This window comes from Medicago truncatula, chromosome 5, assembly GCF_003473485.1.
Source record: "Medicago truncatula cultivar Jemalong A17 chromosome 5, MtrunA17r5.0-ANR, whole genome shotgun sequence".
In the NCBI taxonomy this organism is placed as follows: Eukaryota; Viridiplantae; Streptophyta; class Magnoliopsida; order Fabales; family Fabaceae; genus Medicago; species Medicago truncatula.
The window spans coordinates 31361547-31386041 of record NC_053046.1 but is presented as its reverse complement, the minus strand read 5'-3'; the positions used below and the strand labels follow the sequence as shown (position 1 = coordinate 31386041).

The following is a 24495-nucleotide window of genomic DNA, read 5'->3' as shown; positions in this document are numbered from 1 at the left end:
TTCCTACTCTATATTTTTGTATAAATCATGTATGTGTATTATAATCCTTCTTCCTAAAGATGATTAATGTTGTTCTTACAACTACTAAGATCGAAAGTTGATTGTACTTTTAATCTCAATGATTAAATTGATCTCAGTAGAAAGTGACTATGAATGAAAAATAATAGAAACAAACATCATAACAAAACAATAGAAAAATATACCCTAGAGAGAGTCAAGATGAGGTTGGAATCCTGCCTTGAAACTCTGATGCTTTACCCCTTGAACTGCTAGCTTTATGAATGAAAAATAATGTGTACAAGGGTCTCTATTTATATTAAATGATTACTTAAGGTTTAAGAGAAGAAAACTGAGCTTTTACCACCGTTTTAGCTTGAAAAACAAGTTGCAGGCAATTTATGCCCACAGTCGTGTGCATGAGGCGCCTGGGGCAGTGGTAACACTGCCTCATGCGATAGTGGCACATGAGACAGTCCCTGTGTGTGAAATCTTGCGTTTTCATCCCTTTTTTTTTTTTTTTTTATCGTTCTTCCGTTTGGAAACGCATACGAACTTGAAATGAAATTTCTTCACTTTGTATTGTCTTTAAAAACCTTTTAAGAACCATTAATCTTCAATCTTCATATCTTTGATCCTTCATGTGATGTCTTGATTTGTCGATTAATATGATTTCCCACTACAAAGCACTCAAAACACCTGTTCCTCAAACCATTGACAACTCCTCTAATTCTCATCTTATTTGTCTTCAAATCCAAAGAAAAGTACTTAAAACATAGCCAAAATAACACATGATGTTCCGTCATCAATATGCAAGGTGGAGGTTTGTAGTTATCGATTTAGAGGAAGATGTAAAATGACATGGTAAGAATAATGGATACCCATTGAGATTTGAGAATCACTGACCGTGGGAGAAGAATGGTTCAACCTTATGAGAGTGAGTAGAAATTGTGCATTAACATATGTAAAGTAAACAAAATTAATCATCATTTATAATGGGAAATGATAGATAGAGTGACAAAATTTATGAAGAAAATTTTAAGACAATGTATTTGCTAACTCCTTTCCTCAATTACACACCACTACCTTCCATGATTTCCAACAAATAATAAATTTAATTGGTTGAGACCTTTTCTTGTTAAATTCTAGATAAAAACTCTTTAGATAAATAGCAATGCTCATTTATAATTGCGGGAGTAGGTTGACTAATAAATGTTTTTAGCGCTTTCCTTTTTTTGTCTTTTCGAAAGGAACTTTCCTTTTTTCCTTATAGAGTATATAGTATGGCCGCCATAAATATCTCAATACATTTTTAAGGGGAAATATCTCACTAGATATACAAACCAAACACGTACACCACCGGCTTCAAGATAATAAGAGATCAACTTGTAGTTGTATAGTCTTCAACCTTGTTACGTACTTCAGCCAAACCAAACCATTCATTGTAGACATGTCTTTTGCACTAACAACAACAATGTTTGCTTTTCTTCTCTTCACTTTCATGTACTTTCTATTCAAACTCTACTTACATCCAAAACAAAAAACCCTAAACCATAAAAAACCACCAGGTCCACCATCACTACCAATAATTGGAAATCTTCACATATTAGGCAAACTTCCACATAGAACACTTCAATCACTCTCCAAAAAATATGGTCCAATCATGTCCTTACAACTTGGTCAAGTTCCAACTATTATCATTTCATCTTCAAAAGCTGCAGAATCATTTCTCAAAACCCATGACATCGTTTTTGCAAGCCGACCAAAGAGTCAAGGATCTGAGCTCATGTTATATGGTTCCAAAGGGATAGTTTTTTCTGACTATGGTCCTTATTGGCGTAGTGTGAGGAAATTTTGCACTTTGAAACTTCTTAGTGCTTCAAAAGTTGAGATGTCTGGTCCTATTAGAAAAGAGGAGTTGAGTATTTTGGTTAACACTTTGAAGAAAGCTGCTTTGGTTGGTGAGGTTGTGAATGTTAGTGAGGTAGTAGAGAATCTAATAGAAGATATTGTGTATAAGTTGATGTTTGGACGGAGTAAGTATGAGCAATTTGACTTGAAAAATTTGGTTCAACAAGAATTGGTTTTGATTGGAGCTTTTAATCTGGCTGATTATGTTCCTTGGCTAAAGATTTTTTGACCTTTCAGGTATGTTTGTCAAATTATAACTCGTTATGATGACTTACACAAATTAAACACTACAAGAAAAAATGGATTTTGCGACATTTAAAAGGTATAATTGATTTTTTATGAGAAAACAAAATTATTAATTATTTTATAAAATTACCTTTTATTATTATTAGTATAGAAAATAATAATATTAATATTATTGTAAAATAACTAATAATTTAGAACAATTTCTTCTAAAACAACTTACAATTTGAGAGGGTGGCAGTACTTGTTGGAACAAAATGTGTTTCACAATGAACCTTAATGAGTTTTGATGATAACAAGGTATTAAAAATTGTCAATTGGTTATTACTAATTATTGTTCAAGTGTACAGGACCAAAGGCTAGTCAAGTAATTTCAATAGGTCTTAGAAGAACAATGAAAAGCAAAAGAAATTCTAAGCATCTGAAGAAAACTGTGTCTGAAGCTAGAGTGCTCCTGAAGCTGAAGTGCTTCTGAAGTGATGACGTCATCAGAAGCAGAAGCTCATCAGAAGCAGAAGGTCATCAGAAGCAAGGTTTTCATCAGAAGCGATATCTTCACCAGAAGCTACATTTGATCCATTAATCAAACTGAAGATCCAAAGTAGCTGGTTCTCAATTCAGTCTTATCTAAGAAGAACGAAGAATTGAAAGGGAGGTATCAACGGTCATATGGATAGCACTGAGCATTTGTCCTTCGTTGACAGAGTTGACAAAGTACAAGTGTACAACCACTACCTCCACTACTCTGTTTTTGTCCACGCTACAAGACAAAACAACAGCTATGCCTGCAGAATTTGTGCCTTCAAGATGGGAATGAATTTGAAGCTAATTCTTCAAAGGACTACACCCAAATCAGGCATAGGATTACTGGTGGATGATCAAAGGATTTCAAACGACTCTTTAGACGTGCTGATTATCTCAACGTCTCTTTCACGCCTCTATATAAAGGAGTGAAGACTTGAAGATTGAAGATAGAGAGATATACAAGTTAAAAAGCGCCAAAACTCTGTCAAATTGATTCTACAAAGCACACTGAATTTCTGCACTGATTTGATACATCTTAAGAAATTCAAAGTCTAGAGTCTTTATTGTATTGTATTGAGAACACCACTGATTGTATATCAAGTGTTCAAGTCAAACTCAATTCTCTGTATTTTTGTTTGATCAGAAGTCTCTTGCCTGCGTGCTTGAGCATTAGAAGTCTCTTGCTTAGTGCTTGAGCATTGGAAGACTCTTGCGTGTGTGCGTGAGCATTTTTTGTGAAGTCTCATACTTAGAAAGTATTGAGCATTTGTAATCTTTGTGATTATAGTGAAATCTCCTTGGAAGTGCAAGGGGGACTGGACTACTTCCGTGTTGTGGAAGGAACCAGGATAACTGCTTGTGTCTTTGTCTTTCTTTTCTCTGCTCTGTTCTTTTCCGCTGCATATCTAATTCTGATCATTTCATCAGAAGCACTCACAAACTGCTTCTGAAGGTTTATCAGAAGAAGATTTTTTAAGAGAGAAAAAGAAAACACAATTCAACCCCCCCTTCTTGTGTTTTTCTCACCTTCAGTACTATGTATAAGAAATAAAACATTAATTATTGAGTTAAGTTTAACTTTAAGCCTCTTAAATAAATATCGTGATTGTATAATTTTGGTCACTCAATATGTAATTGCACGAAAGTCCTTTAGTGTTTTTTCCTCTAGTTCAATAAATAAAAGGGTTACCTAATTTTTAAACTCAACTACCCTGCAATTGTAGTTAGGTATTCTGACAATTTTAGTTATAATTAATACCTCAAATTCCTAGTGATGATTGTGTGAAATTCCGGGCTAAATTTGATATCTTAATATTTGAGGTGCTAAATGTAGGAGAAACTTTGAGGAAAAAAAAAAATCAGACCTCTTTTTTTATACAACTGAAAAATATTAAGGTCGCGATAAATTTATTTAATTTTTGATAATTTTTCGGTGATGTAATTTTGTTTTGGTGGTGATTAATTTTTAAATATTTTACATTCCCTTAAATATATTGTTATCGATTTAGAAGTGCAGTTTAGTTGATAAGATGTTTTACCTACACCTATAGGGTTGTGGGTTCCAGACCCAGTCATCAAGAAGAAAATTGGAGAACACAATCCTCTTAAAAAAAATATATGCTCTAATGGTTCTGTTAAGTACACTGAGAATATTGATGTAATAATTGATATTTTAAGTTTAACTCTTTGTTAGGGATTAACACGATCTTGCCAGAAACTCAGTAAAGAAATTGATGAGGTGCTAGAGGTGATTACAAGCTGCTAATGTAAACAAAACTCATCATAAAGATTTCGTAGACATACTTCTTTCAATTATGCATCAAACCATTGATGTCGAGGGTGAACAAAATCTCGTAATTGATCGATCTAACATCAAAGCTATTTTGCTCGACATGATAGTGGCAGCAATTGATACATCTGCTACCTCGATTTTAATGGGCTTTATCTGCACTTTTAAGGCATCCAAGAGTGATGAAAATTCTTCAAGATGAGATACAAAATGAAGTAGGAAATAAAAGAATGGTTGAAGAGAAGGATTTGAAGAAGTTGAATTACTTAGATATGGTGGTTGATGAAACCTTAAGACTGTATCCTGTTGCACCCTTACTAGTCCCTCCTAAATGTAGAGAGAACATAACAATTGATGATTATTTTATAAAGGAAAAGACGAGAATTATGGTAAATGCATGGGCAATAGGGAGAGATCCTAATGTTTGGTCAGAAAATGCTGAAGAATTTTATCCAAAGAGATTTATTGAAAAGAAAATGAATTATCAAAGACAAGAGTTTGAAAGTTTACCATTTGATTATGGTCGTAGACGTTGCCCTGGAATTCAATTGGGTTTAACTACTGTTAAGTTGGTTATAGCTCAATTTGTGCATTGCTTTAATTGGGAACTTTCACATAATATTAGTCCATTCAATTTGAATATGGAGGAGAAATTTGGACTCACTATACCAAGAGCTCAGCATTTGCACGCAATACCAAGTTATCGTTTGGATTATGCTAAGCATAAATAGTTTCAAGAACAATGTTGTGTTCAACAAGTTTATTGCTAGTAAAAATGCCAAGTATAGTAGGTTTAATAATGATGTTCGTATAAAATAAGCTAATGGATATTGCTTGTTGTTTATATATTTTAATAGCCAACATTTGAGTCTCCATTGGATATGGAGTCAAGGAAATGAATAATACACAACACAACACACACCTTCAAATTAATAGTATAAATCAATGTGTTCGTATCAAGCAAGAATTTTCATGAAAATTAGGATTAAGAAATAGAGAGAATTAAGAGAAAGAAGAAGCGTAATTGATTGTTGTAAAACTATATTCTCATTAAGTTGTGAAAATCTATTTACAACATGCTTATATAGTGCTTATTTACATAACTTGCTAACTACTAGCTAAGTCTTTCAAGAAACTTGTAACATACTTTCTAACCATTATTTAATCGCAACTAAACTTGAGTTAAACCCATCTAACTTGAATTAAAACTATAACATCCTCCTTTAATTCAAGTTTTCGCACTTCATCATTCCAATCAAGCCTCTTAGCTCGTTAAATCTTTGAATCTTCACATCCTTTGTAAACCGATTAGCAAGCTGCAGTTTAGTTGAGCAATATATGAGCTTGAGAGCCTCTTTGTTCACTTGTTCTCTGAGAAAATGAAACTTTGCTTCAATATGCTTGCTTCTTCCATGCAACACATGATTTTTGGCTAAGTTTATGGCAGATTGATTGTCTACAAACAATGCAATAGGCTTGCAGATTTCAATATTCAGTTCCTTTAACACATAATCTAGCCATACTGCTTGACATGCTGCTAAACACCCTACAATGTACTCAGATTCACAAGTTGAAAGTACTAATACAAGTTGCTTTTTTGTACACCATGATATAGGAGCATTCAGAAATTTGAACAAGTAGCATGAAGTGCTTTTCCTATCTTGCATATCTCCACACCAATCTGCATCTGAGTAGGCAATTAACTCCATGTTAGCTTCGCTGATACATTTAGGAAAAATTACACCATAGTCTATGGTTCCCTTAATGTATCTTGATAAACTTTTAGCAAATGTACTAAAAATGCATCGAAGTAATAAAATAGGTTCGTATCCACGAGGACTGTGTTAATCTCAATTTAGCAATAAAGTAAATATTTAGGATGTATAAATTATTTTGTTTGTAGATTTGATTTGATTGCATAAAATTAAATAACATAAAATAAAGATTCGGCTTGAAAATATAGATTTGGTTAGAAAATATGAAAAGAGATGAGATCAGGTCTTTCGAATCATCTATGTTCCCCTAATTGGTATACTGCACCTATTCTTATGAATGATTTTCTAGTTCCGCGATAGTTAACAAAATAGTGCTAATCAATCCCTTAATTCCTTAGGTGGTCTAATAATCTTTGAAGGTTTAAGAACGTTAACCTAATATCTCTAACAAACGATTATCCACTCCTAGACTAACCATGTTTGTTAGAACAATTCATTTAGGTCTAAGTAGAAAGCTATGGTCAGTAGTCATTCATTCTCATTAAATCATGTTTATATTTGATCAAGATATAAAAAGCATTAAGAATAATTGAATTGAATAAAAACTAGATTGTCATTCACAATAAATAGAGTTTCACAGCAACATGGTTCAATTAGGGTTACAAAGAATCATTTCAGACCTAATCTCTAAGAGATTTAGCTACTCATAATCGAGTTTACAAATAGCATAATCATTAATGGAATCAAAACTTACATGAACTGATAGAAGGTTGAAGAAATCGCCCTCCTAGCCGTCTTTAGGTCTCAAAATCGCACTTTGCTCTCTCCAATTCGTAACCCTTGTTTTCAGAATTGTCTCAAGCTTAAATAGGCAAGAACTGCTCCTAAAATCGTGGCACAATTTATGTAAATCGTGACACGTTTCTTCCTTGTGTAACAAACCACCCAAATTAGGGTTTCCATAACCGTGTCACGTTTTTGCCATCGTGACACGTTTTCACCAATGCCGAATGCATATTTCTTGAAAGCTCCAAATCGTGTCACGTTTTTTTAGTAATCGTGACACGATGCCTTTTTTAAGCTTTTTCAGTTTTTTCTTGTTGCTTAATCTTGCTTGTGAATTCAAAAATATCATAAAAAGACTCTAAAAATAACGAATGAATGATTGTCATCATATCTTATCACTCTTTCAGCTACAAGTAGATGAGAGCTTCTAGGTTCACTCATGAACCTGCTGATTATACCAACAACATAAGCTATAGTTGGCTAGTTATTGCACTTACATCTCAAGGATCCTACAATTTGTTAGAAAAATGTAGAATCAACCAACTCCTCGTCATCATTCTTTACTAGTTTGAACAATGAGCAATGTAGGATCCTACAATTTGTTTGAACAGTGTAGATGCAGGATTGCAGTTCAACATGTTGAACCTCTTGAGAATATCAGAAGCATACTTCTTCTGATGCTTAACTAGACCTTCAGAAGTTTTAGTGAATTCCATACCAAGGAAGTATGTTAACTTTCCTAGATCAGTCATATTAAACTTTTTCATCATATGACCTTTAAAGGCTTCTATCTCAGCCAAATTGCTATCAGTTACTATTAAATCATCAACATATAAGCAAATATGCACCAGATTACTATCTTTGCTATTTTTTACATAGACATTATATTCAGCTTTGCATTTGACAAATTCTTGCTGCACTAGAAAGTTGACAATCCTCTTATTCCATGCTCTTAGAGATTGCTTCAAACCATATAGAGCCTTATGTAATCTGAATATCATATCTTCATTTTCTTTGAATTTGAACCCTGCAGGTTTTGTGACATACACAACTTCATATATATATTTATAGTGGACCATTTAGAAATGATGACTTCACATCTAAGTGGTACAGTGGCCAGTTCCTTTCACATGCAATAACAACTATCAACCTGATTGTCTCAAGTCTTGCTATAAATGCATATACTTCAAAGTAATAAATTTCAGCTTTTTGCATAAAGCCTTTAGCCACTAATCTTGCCTTATGCTTTGCAGCTAGCCATTTGGTTTCAATTTCAGTTTAAGAACCCATTTTATTTTAATCTATTATTGATGAATCTAAATCATTCGAATCACATTGAGAATTATTTTAAATTTTTAACATGTGTAATTTAATTTTTTAATGATCAATTTTGTGCTTATTATGTATTACAATATAATTTTTTTAACCCATACGAGATTTTCTTTCTGACTCCGCCACTATTTATACACAAGTAAAATGTATGGTAGGATCAATTCATGTTGTTGATAAAATCATTAAAAAAAATGTGAATGTGTATTTAATTTTGTAATTGCATGATTTATTATACATTATCATTCAAACCAATTATATAATTCATATTGATTTAAAAATAATTTGGTATTGAATGTAAACTAAAATTTCTTTTAAAAATTATTCATATATCTAATAATGAATTGAAACGTGTTCTTAGGGAAGCTTTGTATGTTTCTATATTACATTCCTCTTGTTTCGTTTTTCAACGTGCCTCTCCTTTGTTCATTTTCAAGGATCCGATTGATTTTTCATGGCTCCTTTACCAGTTACCACACCATCTCATGTTGTTGATATGAATGTTAGCAGAGAAGAGGCAGTGCTATTTCTTCTACTTAGTGCTTCAATTCAGCGACAACTTACTGTTCCCGTAGGATGATGTTAATAACAGGTGGCGGTGGAATTTACATTCTTCAAATAATTACATTATTAGTAGTGTTTATAATTTCCTTCAACAATTAGCCAATCAAAATATCATTGCAGATGAGAACCGTGTACTTTGACATAAAGATGTTTTTCTGTAAGTCAATCTTTTTATGTGACGTCTTCTTTTCAACCGCCTTCCAACGATTGACCAATTTATATGTGAGAGGAGTGATTATGACTACCTCTCAATATTGTATGGGAAGGGTGTGGTAATTTAGAGGATAAACAATGTTTGTGTGGTAAATTAAAAGATCGGACTAAGGCAATGAGAGAATACCAAATCAGCTCAACCATGCAAAATCAACTTATTTTGAAGTTGAAATACACAACATGACATTACAATTCAAGAATAAAAAATAAAATAAAAAATAGTTTTTGCTTTCGTAGAGAACAACAAACTATTAAAACTTCAAACAAAGAAAATAAATTTGAAAAGAAATAAATGAGGTAGTCAGCTAATTAACTCATGTATAAAACAAAATATAGTATTCATACAATTGAAAATTTAGTTAATTTCTAGAGTTCAAGAAATACTAGTACTCTAGTAGGACACAAATAACAACCTAAACATTTTTTTAACTTTGCTAGTTATCTTCTATTATTCTTACCCTAAGAGTAATTAGTAATCGTTTAGTTTTCATTTTACAACGTTGAAGATTCACAGTCTGAGTTCAAAACATTGAATTTTTAAATGAGTCGAACTTAGCTGAAAATTATATTCGTTAATTATATGAGTTGAACATAAATTTATATAATTCGACTCGTTTAATTCATGAACTGACTCGATTATATATATTAGTTATTCTCATTTTTATTTAGAAGATATAAAAATTATATTCAAATAATTGACTAATAACAACAACCGCCGACTCTATTAATTGTATCTTCGAACGACACTTTGCAGTGGCTAATCTGCACAAAGTAATCTCATAACAATAAAGTCTTTTAAAAAAAAATCTCATAACAATAAACTGGCATGCAGAAATAAGATATAGTTGGGAAATAACAATTTATCACTTTTTATAATGATGTAAAAGTTTTTATTTTTAAAAGAAAAGGATTTTTGTTTAGAAAAAAAAAACAGTTGTCAAAAACACAAGTACGGTTACTATTATAAATTTATTTCTATTATTTTTTACACAAGAATGGTGTTCTTTCCGGTGGCGGAGCCCTTCATGGGATGGGGCGGCCCATTCGAAAAAAAAATTGACGATTATAGGTCTATTTTATGATATTTTATACAACTTTGTGTCGGTTTTTAGTTTTAGTTGATTCAAATTTTCGTAAAGTGGTGGAGTGGCAAACTTGAAAATTTAAATAATCATAGATCTATCTTTTAACGATTATAGTTTTCCGCGGTTTCAAAAGTGACATACGTGAGTTTTGTGATGCTTATACTTGGCATGTTAGCGAAGACTTATAGACTTTCGAATTTAGGTGGGTTTCAAATCTCCCGTATATTGTCATGTCAACTGAAAATTCTTTCAATTAACAATTGTAATGTACGAATTTTTTTCTTCATAATTTATAGTAGTTGTTAAATACGTAATGATTTAAGATTCACGCTAATTTTTAGTCGAACTCCGCCGTTTCAACTTCTTTAAATGTTTATTACAGTAGAGCAACTTAAATTTGTGTTTATATAATATAAATAATTTTAGTGGTCCATACATTGGTATAATAGATAAGATTTGTTCAAGATGTTCTCAATACATTGAATTAAAGTGGATGCATAAAACAAATATCAGTAAATGACACACACCAGAACTAATTACTCCAAAGATAATTATTCTGTCGGCCACGTTTTAAAGGTTAAAGTGGATCAATAATAATGGACCACGATAATAGTTCTGTCGGCCACAATTATTGAACACCTACTTGCTGAGTTCCTACTACCATTGCATTTATTCTCAAAGGTCTCCAGCTTGGTTCAGTACTCACTCTTTCTAAACAAATTTCTCATCATCTTATCATTTCACTTTCAACTCTTTAATTTGTTTTCACAAAAAAATGGCCGACGCTTTGCTTGGAGTTGTGTTTGAAAATTTGACGGCTCTCCTTCAAAATGAATTTTCAACCATTTCTGGAATTAAGTCAAAGGTTCAAAAGCTATCAAACAACTTAGTTCACATCAAGGCTGTTCTTGAAGATGCTGAGAAGAAACAATTCAAAGAACTCTCTATTAAGCTATGGTTACAAGACCTCAAAGATGGTGTTTATGTGCTCGATGATATCCTTGATGAGTACTCGATCAAGTCTTGTCGACTGAGAGGATTTACCTCTTTCAAACCAAAGAACATCATGTTTCGCCATGAGATTGGTAACAGGTTCAAAGAGATTACAAGGAGGTTAGATGATATTGCTGAAAGTAAGAACAAGTTTTCTCTACAGATGGGTGGCACTCTTAGGGAAATCCCAGATCAAGTAGCTGAAGGGCGCCAAACCGGCTCCATTATTGCTGAACCAAAAGTGTTTGGACGAGAAGTTGATAAAGAAAAGATTGTTGAGTTTCTTCTCACCCAAGCAAGGGACTCTGACTTCCTTTCCGTCTATCCCATAGTTGGTTTAGGTGGTGTTGGAAAAACAACTCTTGTTCAATTGGTCTACAATGATGTTAGGGTGAGTGGCAATTTTGAAAAAAAAATTTGGGTTTGTGTTTCTGAGACTTTCTCGGTAAAGAGGATTTTGTGTTCTATTATAGAATCTATCACATTACAGAAGTGTCCTGACTTTGATTATGCTGTAATGGAAAGAGAGGTGCAAGGATTGTTGCAAGGGAAAAGATATTTGCTGGTTTTGGATGATGTGTGGAATCAAAATCAACAATTGGAATCAGGGTTAACACGAGAGAAATGGAACAAATTGAAACCTGTGTTGTCTTGTGGATCCAAAGGTAGTTCCATTTTAGTGTCCACCCGTGATGAAGTTGTTGCAACGATCACAGGAACATACCAAACTCATCATCGTTTGTCTTCTCTCTCTGATAGTGAATGTTGGTTGTTGTTCGAACAATATGCATTTGGACATCACAAAGAAGAGCGTGCTGATCTCGTGGCAATAGGAAAGGAGATAGTAAAGAAATGCAATGGATTGCCTCTTGCAGCAAAATCATTGGGAAGTTTAATGAACTCAAGGAAAGATGAAAAGGAATGGCTTAAAATTAAAGACAGTGAACTTTGGGATTTATCAGATGAAAATTCCATTTTGCCTGCTTTGAGGTTGAGTTACTTTTATTTACCGGCAGCCCTAAAACAATGTTTCTCTTTTTGTGCTATATTTCCCAAAGATGCAGAAATCCTAAAGGAAGAATTGATTTGGCTTTGGATGGCTAATGGATTGATTTCATCTAGGGGTACTACGGAGGTTGAAGATGTTGGCATCATGGTGTGGGATGAATTGTACCAAAAATCATTCTTTCAAGATAGAAAAATGGATGAATTTTCTGGCGACATTTCATTCAAGATGCATGACCTTGTCCATGATCTTGCTCAATCAGTAATGGGGCAAGAATGTATGTATTTGGAGAATGCAAACTTGACTAGTTTGTCAAAAAGCACACACCACATTAGTTTTGACAATAAAGACTCGTTATCCTTCGACAAGGATGCTTTCAAAATAGTTGAATCCTTGCGAACATGGTTTGAGTTTTGTAGTACTTTTTCAAAAGAAAAACATGATTACTTCCCAACAAACCTTTCTCTTCGGGTTTTATGCATAACCTTTATCCGAGAGCCATTACTAGGTAGTTTAATTCATTTAAGGTATTTGGAACTTCGTTCTCTTGATATAAAAAAGTTGCCTGACTCAATTTACAACTTACAAAAACTGGAAATCTTGAAAATAAAAGACTGTCGTAAACTGAGTTGTCTCCCAAAACGCTTGGCTTGCTTACAAAATCTTAGACATATAGTCATTGAAGTATGTCGGTCTTTGTCTCTCATGTTTCCTAACATTGGAAAATTAACTTGTCTAAGAACATTAAGTGTGTACATTGTTAGTTTAGAGAAAGGGAATAGCTTGACAGAGTTACGTGATCTAAACCTCGGTGGAAAACTGCATATCCAAGGATTAAACAATGTTGGCAGGTTATTTGAAGCTGAAGCGGCTAATTTGATGGGTAAAAAAGACCTTCATGAATTATACTTGTCATGGAAAGACAAACAAGGAATTCCAAAGAACCCTGTTGTTAGTGTTGAGCAAGTACTTGAAGTTCTTCAACCTCACTCAAATCTCAACTGCTTGAAAATAAGTTTCTATGAGGGATTATCCTTGCCAAGTTGGATAATTATTCTTAGTAATTTAGTTTCTCTTAAACTTAAGCGTTGTAAGAAAGTTGTGCGGCTTCAGTTACTTGGTATACTACCATCTTTAAAAAACCTGGAATTATCTTATATGGATAATCTGAAATACTTGGATGATGATGAATCTGAGGATGGTATGGAGGTGAGGGTTTTCCCATCTCTGGAGGAACTCGTATTATATCAGTTACCAAACATAGAGGGTTTATTGAAAGTGGAAAGAGGGGAGATGTTTCCTTGTCTTTCTAAGTTGGATATCTCTGAATGCCGTAAACTTGGACTGCCATGTCTTCCATCTCTTAAATCCCTCACTGTATCGGAATGTAACAATGAGTTACTGAGGTCAATCTCTACCTTCCGTGGTCTTACTCAGCTTTTCGTAAATGGGGGTGAAGGAATAACATCCTTCCCAGAGGGGATGTTCAAAAACCTTACTTCTCTTCAATCTCTGAGAATATATAATTTCCCAAAACTGAAGGAGTTACCAAATGAAACCTTTAACCCAGCTTTGACGCTTCTGTGTATCTGTTATTGTAATGAGTTGGAGTCCTTACCAGAGCAAAATTGGGAAGGTCTTCAATCCCTTCGAACTCTACATATTTATAGCTGTGAAGGATTGCGATGTTTGCCGGAGGGTATTCGACACCTCACTTCTCTTGAGCTTCTGACTATCATTGGTTGCCGAACATTAAAGGAACGATGCAAGAAGCGAACAGGGGAGGATTGGGACAAGATATCTCATATTCCAAAAATACAGTTTTAAGAAGCAGAGACGTTTACCCTTATCTGCCTCATTAACCATCGCAAAAATCAATTTTACTGGTAGGATCTCAATTTCCCCTTCTTATGTTTGGATTTCAACTGCTCAAAAATCTTTATTTTTATTCTCATTGTCGACATCTTTGGAACCCATTCTGCAGGAAGAGATCCAGAGTACATGAAAGATATTCTACCTAAGATAGCTCATATTCCAAAAAGAGATATTCATGATTTTCCATGGGATTAGCAAGTCTGATTACTCGTATGTTGTTTACCCTTATCTGGCCTCGATCACCATCGCAAAATTCAATTCACTTAACTGGTAAGATCTCTATTTCCCCTTATCTGCCTCAATTCACTTTATTTTTATTCAATTTTACTTTTATTTTTTGAAATTTTTTTAAATTTTGCTGATTTTGTGGAGATTGAATTGAATGGTTAGGATTTCCTTTGACACACAAGGGTGGGGTCGACAAATAAATGGATTAATAGGTTCCTAATGATGAAGATGACATCGTTCGGAGTGGAGGATGTGACAATGAGTCCGGTGGTGGTAGAGGTTTTCGCTTTTGATCATTGGGGCGTGGGTCGGAGCTCTGTACACAATAGAAAGTCTGATCATCAAGGTTTTTATTGGTCTTTTGTATTTATTTGCTTTAGATTGTTTATTTGAATGATATATTGTTTGATAATATTTTGAAGAAATGAAAGTTTTTGAATGTAAATTATATGGTTTGGTGTTATATCAGTATCTAAACATCAGACATGTCATCAATATGAAGTGTTGGTGCTACATTAATTTGAATAATTTACAAAGATCATGGCAAAAGATACAATTACTTTGTTGGGTCATTTAGGTTGGAAAAAGGCTCGTGTTTTTGGGCGCTCAACCGGTTATTATTTTGTGTTATTGAGTTTTGATTTAGTTAAAATTCAGATGGTTTTTCCTAAGATTTGATTAGGTTGAGTTTATTTTTAATATTGTTTGCCTATTGAAACATGATCTATGATAGCTTGTAAAATAGCAGCAATGGTTCCTGATAGAGTTCTCTCCCTGACAGGAGATTTTCAATGTTTTCCAGAGGTATATGTCCCTTTTATAATTCTTTGAACATTTTGATTTATTTTTACGGCACTGTGATTAGAGCATTGATGACGCAATATTTGTAATACGTTAACTACATCAATGATTGCTAGCCACACTTTTTAATTACAAACTTAGTTCATGACGAGTGGACCTGCATACATAATAAGTATAATTTGTTGGTACAGATTTTAGGTGATCCTTTAGGACAAATTTAGTTGAGAATTTATCTTTCTATGGCTTTGAGTCAGAATTTTGTTCAGAATTTCATAGTACTAAAATTGTCTTGGTATGTTATTTGCTAATTTTTAAAGAATATTGATGGCTGTTGATGCATGCACTAAACTCTGTTGATTCATGCATATTTGATTTCTAAGCATTTCTCAAGACAATTATCTGGAAGAAGATGTATGCTAGTTTTATCTCTTCCCTGCATCTTCTTATCCCCAAATTACTTTCTAATTTAAATTTCTATATGCAGGAATCACTTGCTTTCTCTGTTTTTGTATGGAATATGTCTACGAGTAAAATTATTGTGAGAATTGGGCCATATCTTTAGAATTGACGCTGAGCTTGTTAATGCAACAAATCAAAATTCTTGGTTCAAGCTATTAGCCAGGTGTGTATACAGCTCTTCATTAGGAAGGTGTGTATTTAGCTATTTCATGATTCTAGTCGAGTCACTCATGTTATTTCATTATGTTTGTGTCAGATATGTTGTGGAATGCTGCTAAATCGCAGCCATGTTTGTGTCGAACAATGTTATTGATCAAGTTGTGTTGTGTCCACTGTTTTTCCTGAAAGCAAGAGGATGCTTCAGCTAAACCACAGAAACTATAAGAGGTGATGATTTTGGATGATATGAATGAGAAATCAACCGTTTAATTTGATAACAAAGTGAATTTTTTATCTTTTAACTCTTTATATTTTAGTATATTAGCATTAGTCATATCACTTACAGAGAGCATCTCCTATGAAACTGAACAGGTGACACTTATTTCGCTTCGAACTATGGATATTCTTGAATGTGAGGAATTGAGATCCCTGCCATAAGGTATTTGACACCTCACTTCACTTAAGTTTTTGAATATTCGTGGTTACCCAAAATTTATTTATTGGAACGAAGACATTTTTTAAGAGACTTGATTTATGTGAACCTTGTGATTTTGTCTTTTGTCTGAGACAAAATCGATTAAAATTGTCAACCTTATACGTCAGATTATCGTTATCGCGTTTCCACTTCCATTGATGCTGGTATTGATATGGTATAGATCTTCATTCCTATAGTATTAATTTTAACATATATTACTTGATTTCAATTTAAATACATGTATCCATGAAAATATGCAGGTGATGGTCCTTCATTTATGAAATAGCCCTTTCATGTATAATATATTTATGAAAGAGTCGGAATTTCATGTTCGATCAGGGGAAACACCAATAGCCAGAATTGGCGACGTTGTTAAGCAATATTAGGAATGAAGTTTGCTGCTGAAGATTTCAATTTCCTCTAACTGATAGCTTTGTGCTGGTTATGGTTAATTTCAAGGTAAGGCATAGTTCATATCTTAGTGAATACTTTAACATGAATTTTCTGCCTCGTCAAACTAATTTATTTTAACATACATATCAAAACTTTAGTCGGCTTTCTTTTTATTGGATGCTTCAACAAAGTAATACTCTTTCCACCTTCTTGTGGTTGGAGTTGATTTTCAGGACTTTATAATGCTAATTACCTTCACATATCAGTTTTTCACCAAACATTTAAAATTCCATCCTTATAGCAAAGAAAAAATAGTATATTGTAGATGTATGGTAAGATTTTATAAAGGAATTGAGTGTATTTTGTTTATACATACAGGCAAGGGACTGAATGTATTTTGGCCTGAAAAATCAATCTCCAAAGAAGGCAGTGAATAATGGTGATCCAACACATGAGCCGAACTTAATTCCAACTAATAACAGATGTTGAAAAGAGTTATATATAGCTTCTCCTAAGCCTCAGGAGGTTGTCCTTGGTTTTACAATATCTACTAAATGGAAGGGGGTAGAGAAGTATATACCGTTGATGTAACCATCCACTAAGCAATACACACAACCACAAAGGACTTGAGAAGTTAATGAATAGTCCGGTGCAACAGTCGTGCGAAAAAAAGCAACAGATGAAGTCTCAACAAATTTGAGTTCATTATCATCAGCACACATGAATGATCCTTAGAAGGGACTTCAGCTTGAGGATATATAATATTTGATTACCTTCACAAATTAGCTTCCACTGAATATATTTAAGAACTCATCCTTGTTTTATTTCAAATTCTTGTTTCTTATCTGTTCAGTAAGTGAACTTGTCATAAATATCCCTGTGTCTGGGAAGTTTGTTTATAATAATTCGTGATAAGAACTAGGATTCGACATAAAACAAAGTCAATAGAATTCTTAATCTCTCAAACTCTGAAATGCTTATTATTTTAATGATTCTAGCTAGAGCAAAGTGATTGATTTACTTCTTGCAGACGTTGCACAAATGAAGGGTGGTTGTGCCTGAGTCGAACACATCTGATGTGAAAATGGGCAATATTAGTGAATATACACTATCGGCGTGAAATTGTTTTGCATTAACGTTCAGATAGAGCTCATTGTTTTCATGTTTTGCCAAGCTACGTTTTCATCTCTACAATGCAATTGTATAATTCTTCTTTTCCACCATGCCTCCCTCGGCCTCATCATCGAACTTAGTTGATTCTCCAAATTATTAAAATCAAACCACCAGAGAGTACCAATATATTTAGCAAGGTTCCCTAATTATCCTGGTTATGCACAATTTATCTGGCGCCAATATTTGTTTGTGCACTCTCCTTCTCTTTTTCTTCTTTTTTAAATTGTGTGATTACTTGTAATATTAGATAGCTTGCGCAGCATATTACTCTGCCATTCCATAGATCTTTACTGTGTACTAGCATCATATGATTCTAATCCTAGCTAGCTAATAGTTTTTTAGAGTTAGTTAGGATCATATACAGCTATATATAGCTTTGTTGTAACCAATTTCAGATCAATTCAATGAATCTAGAATTTGATCTAATTTTCTCTCTTTCTTTTTCGTTGAGCTTCTGCATTTTCTCTGATTCCACCATGGATATGGTGAAGTTTAAGAGAATTAGGGTCCGTTTGTTACGGATTAAAATAAAAGTGATTTTAAAATAAAATAATTTAGAGATAATTTTTAGAGATTCTTTAAAAAATCAGAATCTATTTTATGTTTGTTTACCATGTCAAATATCACTTTTTAAAAAAAAAGTGATTTTTAGTTTATTTGGATACAACTTTCTAAAAGTGATTTTTTATTATAAAATTACCATAAAGGACACAAAAAAAAATTCTTTCAAATATAACATGTTTGTCCAAAAAAAAAAAAATACTTTTTTATGTATGAAAACAAGTATGTTAATTAAAAATGCATTTACGTTGTTAAAACACGAGCAAAATGATTAGTTGAAAAAGATGGATTGTTCTTCCATATCCTATGATACTATATATATGATATTTAGCTACTACATATTGATAATAGCATTTGTTCATAATTTAACCTGAATCAATACCTAACTAAAGTGATCTAACAATAGGGATCAAACAATGTTATATATGTAAACAAAATATGAATAGTTAAGCATGCCATAAAATTGTTGATTTACCAAATTATTACTCCACATATATTTTGCACAAGAAACACAAGAATGATAAATTTATCACTAGCATTTGTTCATAATTTAATCTGCTTGTATACATACACTCATATTGCCGAATACAAAGTATCATATTATATTTTTATAAAAATTTAACAAATATTCATCAGTTTAATTAGCATTTGACAGAATACTACAAGAGTAGGAGACAAGCAGTGGGTGAAATAGCACAATACAAAAGCGTTTGTCGATTTCTTGCCATTGGTTTTCGTAAAAAAATAGCATTTTCCTTGATAATAATAACTATATAGTGGTTCCAATTTATGATATATATACGAGCCCCACGCCATGGCAGGGCACCCAAACAATTACCCTCAAAACCCAACATCAACAGCACCGCAAAATAGAAGCAACAATGATATATACAAACATAAAAAACATCCAAAATAGACAAAAACAACACAAAATATATGATAATGGGAAGAGAAACATGAAAAAAAAATATACAGGTTCAATTATGAATGAATCAAAAAGATAATAAAATTGCTAACCTTCACTTGTTTAGAGAATAGAGAGAAGAATAACGAATAGGCTGTGAAAAAAGGAAGACTAGTCTTTGCGTATATATAGCAAAACAAGGATATGATTGGAATTTTAGTTTGTTTTAAACATATCTTTTTTTTTTGTTAAAATCTCGTAACAAATTTCTCTCTCCTCTAAAAATAATCTATAAAAAAAAAGCTGCTCATAACAGCTACTCATTTGAAGCTGTTTTTAGATTATTTTCAGATTTTAATTTTTTTTGAAAATCTGAATAAAAAGATGCAAGATTAAAAAAAGTGATTTTTTTTTTTTTTATAAAAAGCTGTAGCAAACGGACCCTTAATAGAATAAAACCTAAATAGGATTAGAAGAAAATCTTTGTGTAATCTAAAGACAATATACACAGATAATAATATTGGAGCTGTGAACCTAAAGGATACATATAGAAAAGGAAAAAAAAAAAGAGCTGAAATGGTTTATAACAACACTTTGAATAATTCTGGCAATGTTAATGACATGTCTTATGCTTGTGGAACAACTAACTCGGAACATAGTATTGATGCTAAAAACCGTATTAAAATGCGAATGTGACAATGGTGATCATGAATATTTGAGGAATATGAATGAACTTACTCGTCAATGCTATAAACCGTATTGAAATGCGAATTCAGATGCTGGTGCAAACAAAACAAAACTGAGAAATTAAGAAAGCAATACAACACCAGATTAAAGGTTGGCTTTTCCAATTCTAGAATATTACAGGTATAGCAAGTTCCCTATCAAAATTAGCTCTCAAAAGGCTTATTGTCAAATATAGGTTTGAATTATCTCTCATTGTTGAATCTTGGATGGATTTCGATGCTTTTCCAAGTAGATGGCTTGCAAAGCTGAATTTGAAGTTATTTTCTGTTAATAATTCGACAATTATTTGCCTAATTGATGTGTTCCTTTCAATATGGAAGAAGATAGCAAGGAATTTTTTATATTTGTAGTGTATGCCTCTCAAATATAAAAAAAGATTTTTTTTATAATGTATGGTAGGATCAATTTATGTTGTTGATAAAATCATTAAAAAAAATGTGGATGTGTATTTAATTTTGTAATTGCATGATTTATTATACATTATCATTCAAACCAATTATATAATTCATATTGATTTAAAAAATAATTTGGTATTGAATGTAAACTAAAATATCTTTTAAAAATTATTCATATATCTAATAATGATTTGAAATATGTTCTTAGGGAAGCTTTGTATGTGCCTATATTGCATTCCTCTCCTTTGTCCATTTTATCATGTTCCATCGTGGTGTGCCTTTTTCTTGGGCTGAAGAGCACATCTTAATATCTATGCACTTCAAGGATCCGATTGATTTTTCATGGCTCCTTTACCACACCATCTCATGTTGTTGATATGAATGTTAGCAGAGAAGAGGCAGTGCTATTTCTTCTACTTAGTGCTTCAATTCAGCGACAACTTACTATTCCCGTGTATTCTGACATAAAGATGTTCCTCTGCAAATCAATCTTTTTATGTGGCGTCTTCTTCTCAACCGCCTTCCAACGATTGACAATTTATATGTGAGAGGAGTGATTATGACTACCTCTCAATCTTGTATGGGAAGGGTGTGGTAATTTAGAGGATAAACAATATTTGTGTGGTAAATTAAAAGATCGGACTAAAGCAATGAGAGAATACCAAATCAGGTCAACCATGCAAAATCAACTCATTTTGGACTTGAAATACACAAGATGACATTACAATTCAAGAATAAAAAATAAAATATAAAAATAGTTTTTGCTTTCGTAGAGAACAACAAACTATTAAACTTCAAACAAAGAAAATAAATATTGAAAAGAAATAAATGAGGTAGTCAGCTAATTAACTCATGTATAAAACAAAATATGGTATTAATACAATTGAAAAATTAGTTAATTTCTAGAGTTCAAGAAATACTAGTACTCTAGTAGGACACAAATAACAACCTAAACATTTTTTTTTAACTTTGCTAGTTATCTTCTATTATTCTTACCCCAAGAGTAATTTGTAATCGTTCGATTTTCATTTTACAACGTTGAAGATTCACAATATGAGTTTAAAACATAGAATTTTCAAATGAATCGAATTTGAGATGAAAATTAAGTTTGTTAATTATATGAGTCGAACATGAACTATATATAGTTCGACTCGTTTAGTTCATGAACTGACTCGATTATATATATATATATATATATATCAATTATTCTCATTTTTATTTAGAAGATATAAAAATTATATTCAAATAATTGACTAATAACAACAACCGTCCACTCTATTAATTGTATCTTCGAACGACACTCCCCAAACCTACTAAATCTCCTTGAAAGATATCCTAAAAATAAAATAACTTTTCATTAAAATAATTGTTGCTACTATGTAAAAAGAAACAAATAAAAAAATCAACACAAATCAAAAAATAAACCTACTAACTTCCCTTGAAAGATAATTGTTACTATCATACTAAAAACATAATCAAAACAAATCAAAAAATCAACAAATATTATAGTAAAAATAAATCAAAAAATCAAGTAAAAATAGTGAAAACCTAATAACAGAATTTTGTCCTTTGATGACTTACAGAAAGTAAAAACAGAAGAAACGTGAAAATTGATGGCTTACAGGATCTCGTTTGCTTTGAGACAGAGGGATTTGACTTCAGATTCTTTCAGTTGATCTTCAAGGATTTCGATTTGGGTGTGAAAAGTGTTGCAATTTGGGAACGGGGAAGAACAAGAGAGGCTGAGGTTTCAATCAGGGAAAAAAAGGTGAGGTTTTGATTTGGCCATTTCAGGATTTGGAAGAGTGAGATTTTGATTTGGATTCTGAAACGGGTGAAAAATGAAATTGTGTTCTTGAACGTGAAGAGTTGGGTTTTTTTTTTGTTTTTATTAGAGTTTTTTTTATATATTTTCAATTTAGAGGTGGAAAAAATTGGAAAAAGCGGGATCTTTCCCGGTCTATAGTTTTCATTAGGCGCACTCTCTTGTATTACTATTTATTTTTTATTTTTATTTTTTTTAAGATAGACCTATGGCCACTTCCGTAGGTAAAACTTATATACCTACGGATTTTAGTCCGTCACTATAAACCTCCATAGATATATGGCAATTTTCTTGTAGTGCAATAAAGTCTTTTAAAAAAAAAACTCATAACAATAAACTGGCATGCAGAAATAAAATATAGTTGAGAAATAACAATTTATCACTTTTTATAATGAATGAAAGTGTATAAAAAAATTTATTTAAAAAAAAAAAGAATTTATGTTTAGGAAAAAAAAAACAGTTGTCAAAAACACAAGTACGGTTACTATTATAAATTTATTTTTATTATTTTTTACACAAGAATGGTGTTCTTTCAAGTGGAGCCATATGGGGCATCCGGAAAAATAAAAAAATTAACGATTATAGGTCTATTTTACGATATTTTATACAATTTTGTGTCAATTTTTGGTTACGGTTGATTCAAATTTTCGTAAAGTGGTGTAGTGGCCAACCTAAAAATTTAAATAATTATAGATCTATCTTTTAACGATTATAGTTTTCCGCAATTTCAAAAGTGACATACGTGAGTTTTGTGATACTTATACTTGGCATGTTAGCGAAGACTTATAGACTTTCGAATTTACATGAGTTTCAAATCTCCCGTATATTGTTCTGTCAACTGGAAATTCTTTCCGTTAACAATTGTAATGTACGAAAAAAAAAGTTTCATAATTTATAATAGTTGTTAAATATGTAATGATTTAAGTATTCATGCTAATTTTTAGTCGAACTCCGTTGTTTCAACTTGAATGTTTATTTCAACTTAAATTTGTGTTTATATATTATAAATAATTTTAGTGGTTCATACATTGGTATAATAGATAAGACTTGTTCAAGATGTTCTCAATACATTGAATTAAAGTGGATGCATAAAACAAATATGAGTAAATGACACACACCAGAACTAATTACTCCAAAGATAATTATTCTGTCGGCCACGTTTTAAAGGTTAAAGTGGATCAGTCTAGAAGATACAAACCTTTTCCTTTGTGAGACTCTGATGTTTTGATTAACTGTTATGGGAGGCTCCTGCTGAATCTCAACTTCTTGTTGAACTCGTTCTTCATCAATATTGCAGGAACAACTAGAGCACTTCTCCTTCTTGATTATACCAAAAACTTCACTCTTTGCTTTAATCAGAAATAGCCAAATCTTCCTGCTCCCATTAAAGGAACTTCTAATGGACTACATGCATCAGAATATACTACATTCAACACCTCTGTTAATCTATGAGTTGTATTTGCACTGAATGCATTTCTAGGTTGCTTGTTTATCAAAAAAAATATCACATATTTTCTCTGGTATATTCAACTTTGGTACTCCTAAAATCAATTCTTCGTCAACTAACTGATTAAGACTTCTAAAATTTAAATGACCAAATCTGTAGTCCCATAACTAACTATCTTCATTTTTTATAGTATCAGATCAGTAGTTTTCATATCAGTTTGAAATGTCCTATTCTTTGCAAGGGGAGTTTTCAGAACTAACCTTTGATTTTTATCAAACAATTTCAAAGAGTTATCCTTCATTGTTACTGAATAGCCCTTTTGCACCAATTGACCTACACTCAACAAGTTGCATTACATCCCCATAATATAAATCACATCTTAAATTACTATTAATTTTCCATTCTTTCTTTCAATAACAATCTTTCCCATGCCTTTTCCAACTAGTGTTCTATGATATGCAAGCTTCACCTTGCTGTTTCTTCCCGTGTTGATTTCTTTCAACCAATTCTTATTTGCAGTCATATGATTAGAACAACCATTATCTAAAAACCATCTATCTGACTTACGACTTTCATTATTGGTTGTTTTCACCATTAACAAGACTGCATCATAATCTAAATCTTCTTGTGAAAGTTTGGCTTGTTCCTCTTCATTCTTTACTTGCTTCCGTTTACCGGTCCAACATTCAGAAGCATAATGACCAAACTTTTCACAATTATAACAACATATCTTCTTCTTATCAAAGCCTTTCTTCTTGCCTTGATAATTACCAGAACCTCCTCCTTTTGAAGATTCAGTTTTATCACTGGCTTTGTTCTTCTCTTTAGAATTTGACCAGTTTCGCCCTTAGAGTTACTTTTGCCTTTCTTGAAATTCTTTTTATCATATTCATCCTT

General features: G+C 32.3%; 1 protein-coding gene and 1 pseudogene across 4 annotated transcripts; both read left to right on the top strand.

Annotated features, from left to right (window-relative positions):
- Positions 1–1336: 1336 nt before the first annotated feature.
- Positions 1337–5196, top strand: LOC11409932 (cytochrome P450 CYP736A12-like; annotated as a pseudogene).
- Positions 5197–10774: 5578 nt separating this feature from the next.
- LOC11407883 (putative disease resistance protein RGA1) lies at positions 10775–17575 on the top strand. Of its 4 annotated transcripts, XM_039834563.1 has the most exons (9): positions 10775–14042; positions 14141–14301; positions 14422–14605; positions 15545–15682; positions 15776–15906; positions 16051–16117; positions 16282–16328; positions 16414–16612; positions 16925–17575. In XM_039834563.1, the coding sequence occupies exon 1, from the start codon at positions 10933–10935 to the stop codon at positions 13981–13983; it is 3051 nt and encodes a 1016-aa protein (XP_039690497.1). In that variant the 5' UTR covers positions 10775–10932; the 3' UTR covers positions 13984–14042; positions 14141–14301; positions 14422–14605; positions 15545–15682; positions 15776–15906; positions 16051–16117; positions 16282–16328; positions 16414–16612; positions 16925–17575. The 4 variants fall into 4 exon arrangements, with proteins under 4 accessions (XP_039690497.1, XP_039690496.1, XP_039690498.1 ...); XM_039834562.1 differs by lacking the exon at positions 16282–16328; XM_039834564.1 differs by lacking the exons at positions 16051–16117; positions 16282–16328.
- Positions 17576–24495: the final 6920 nt, after the last annotated feature.

Excerpts from the sequence above, each read along its gene's own strand:
- LOC11407883 (XM_039834565.1), top strand. The coding sequence starts at position 10,933 with ATGGCCGACGCTTTGCTTGGAGTTGTGTTTGAAAATTTGACGGCTCTC.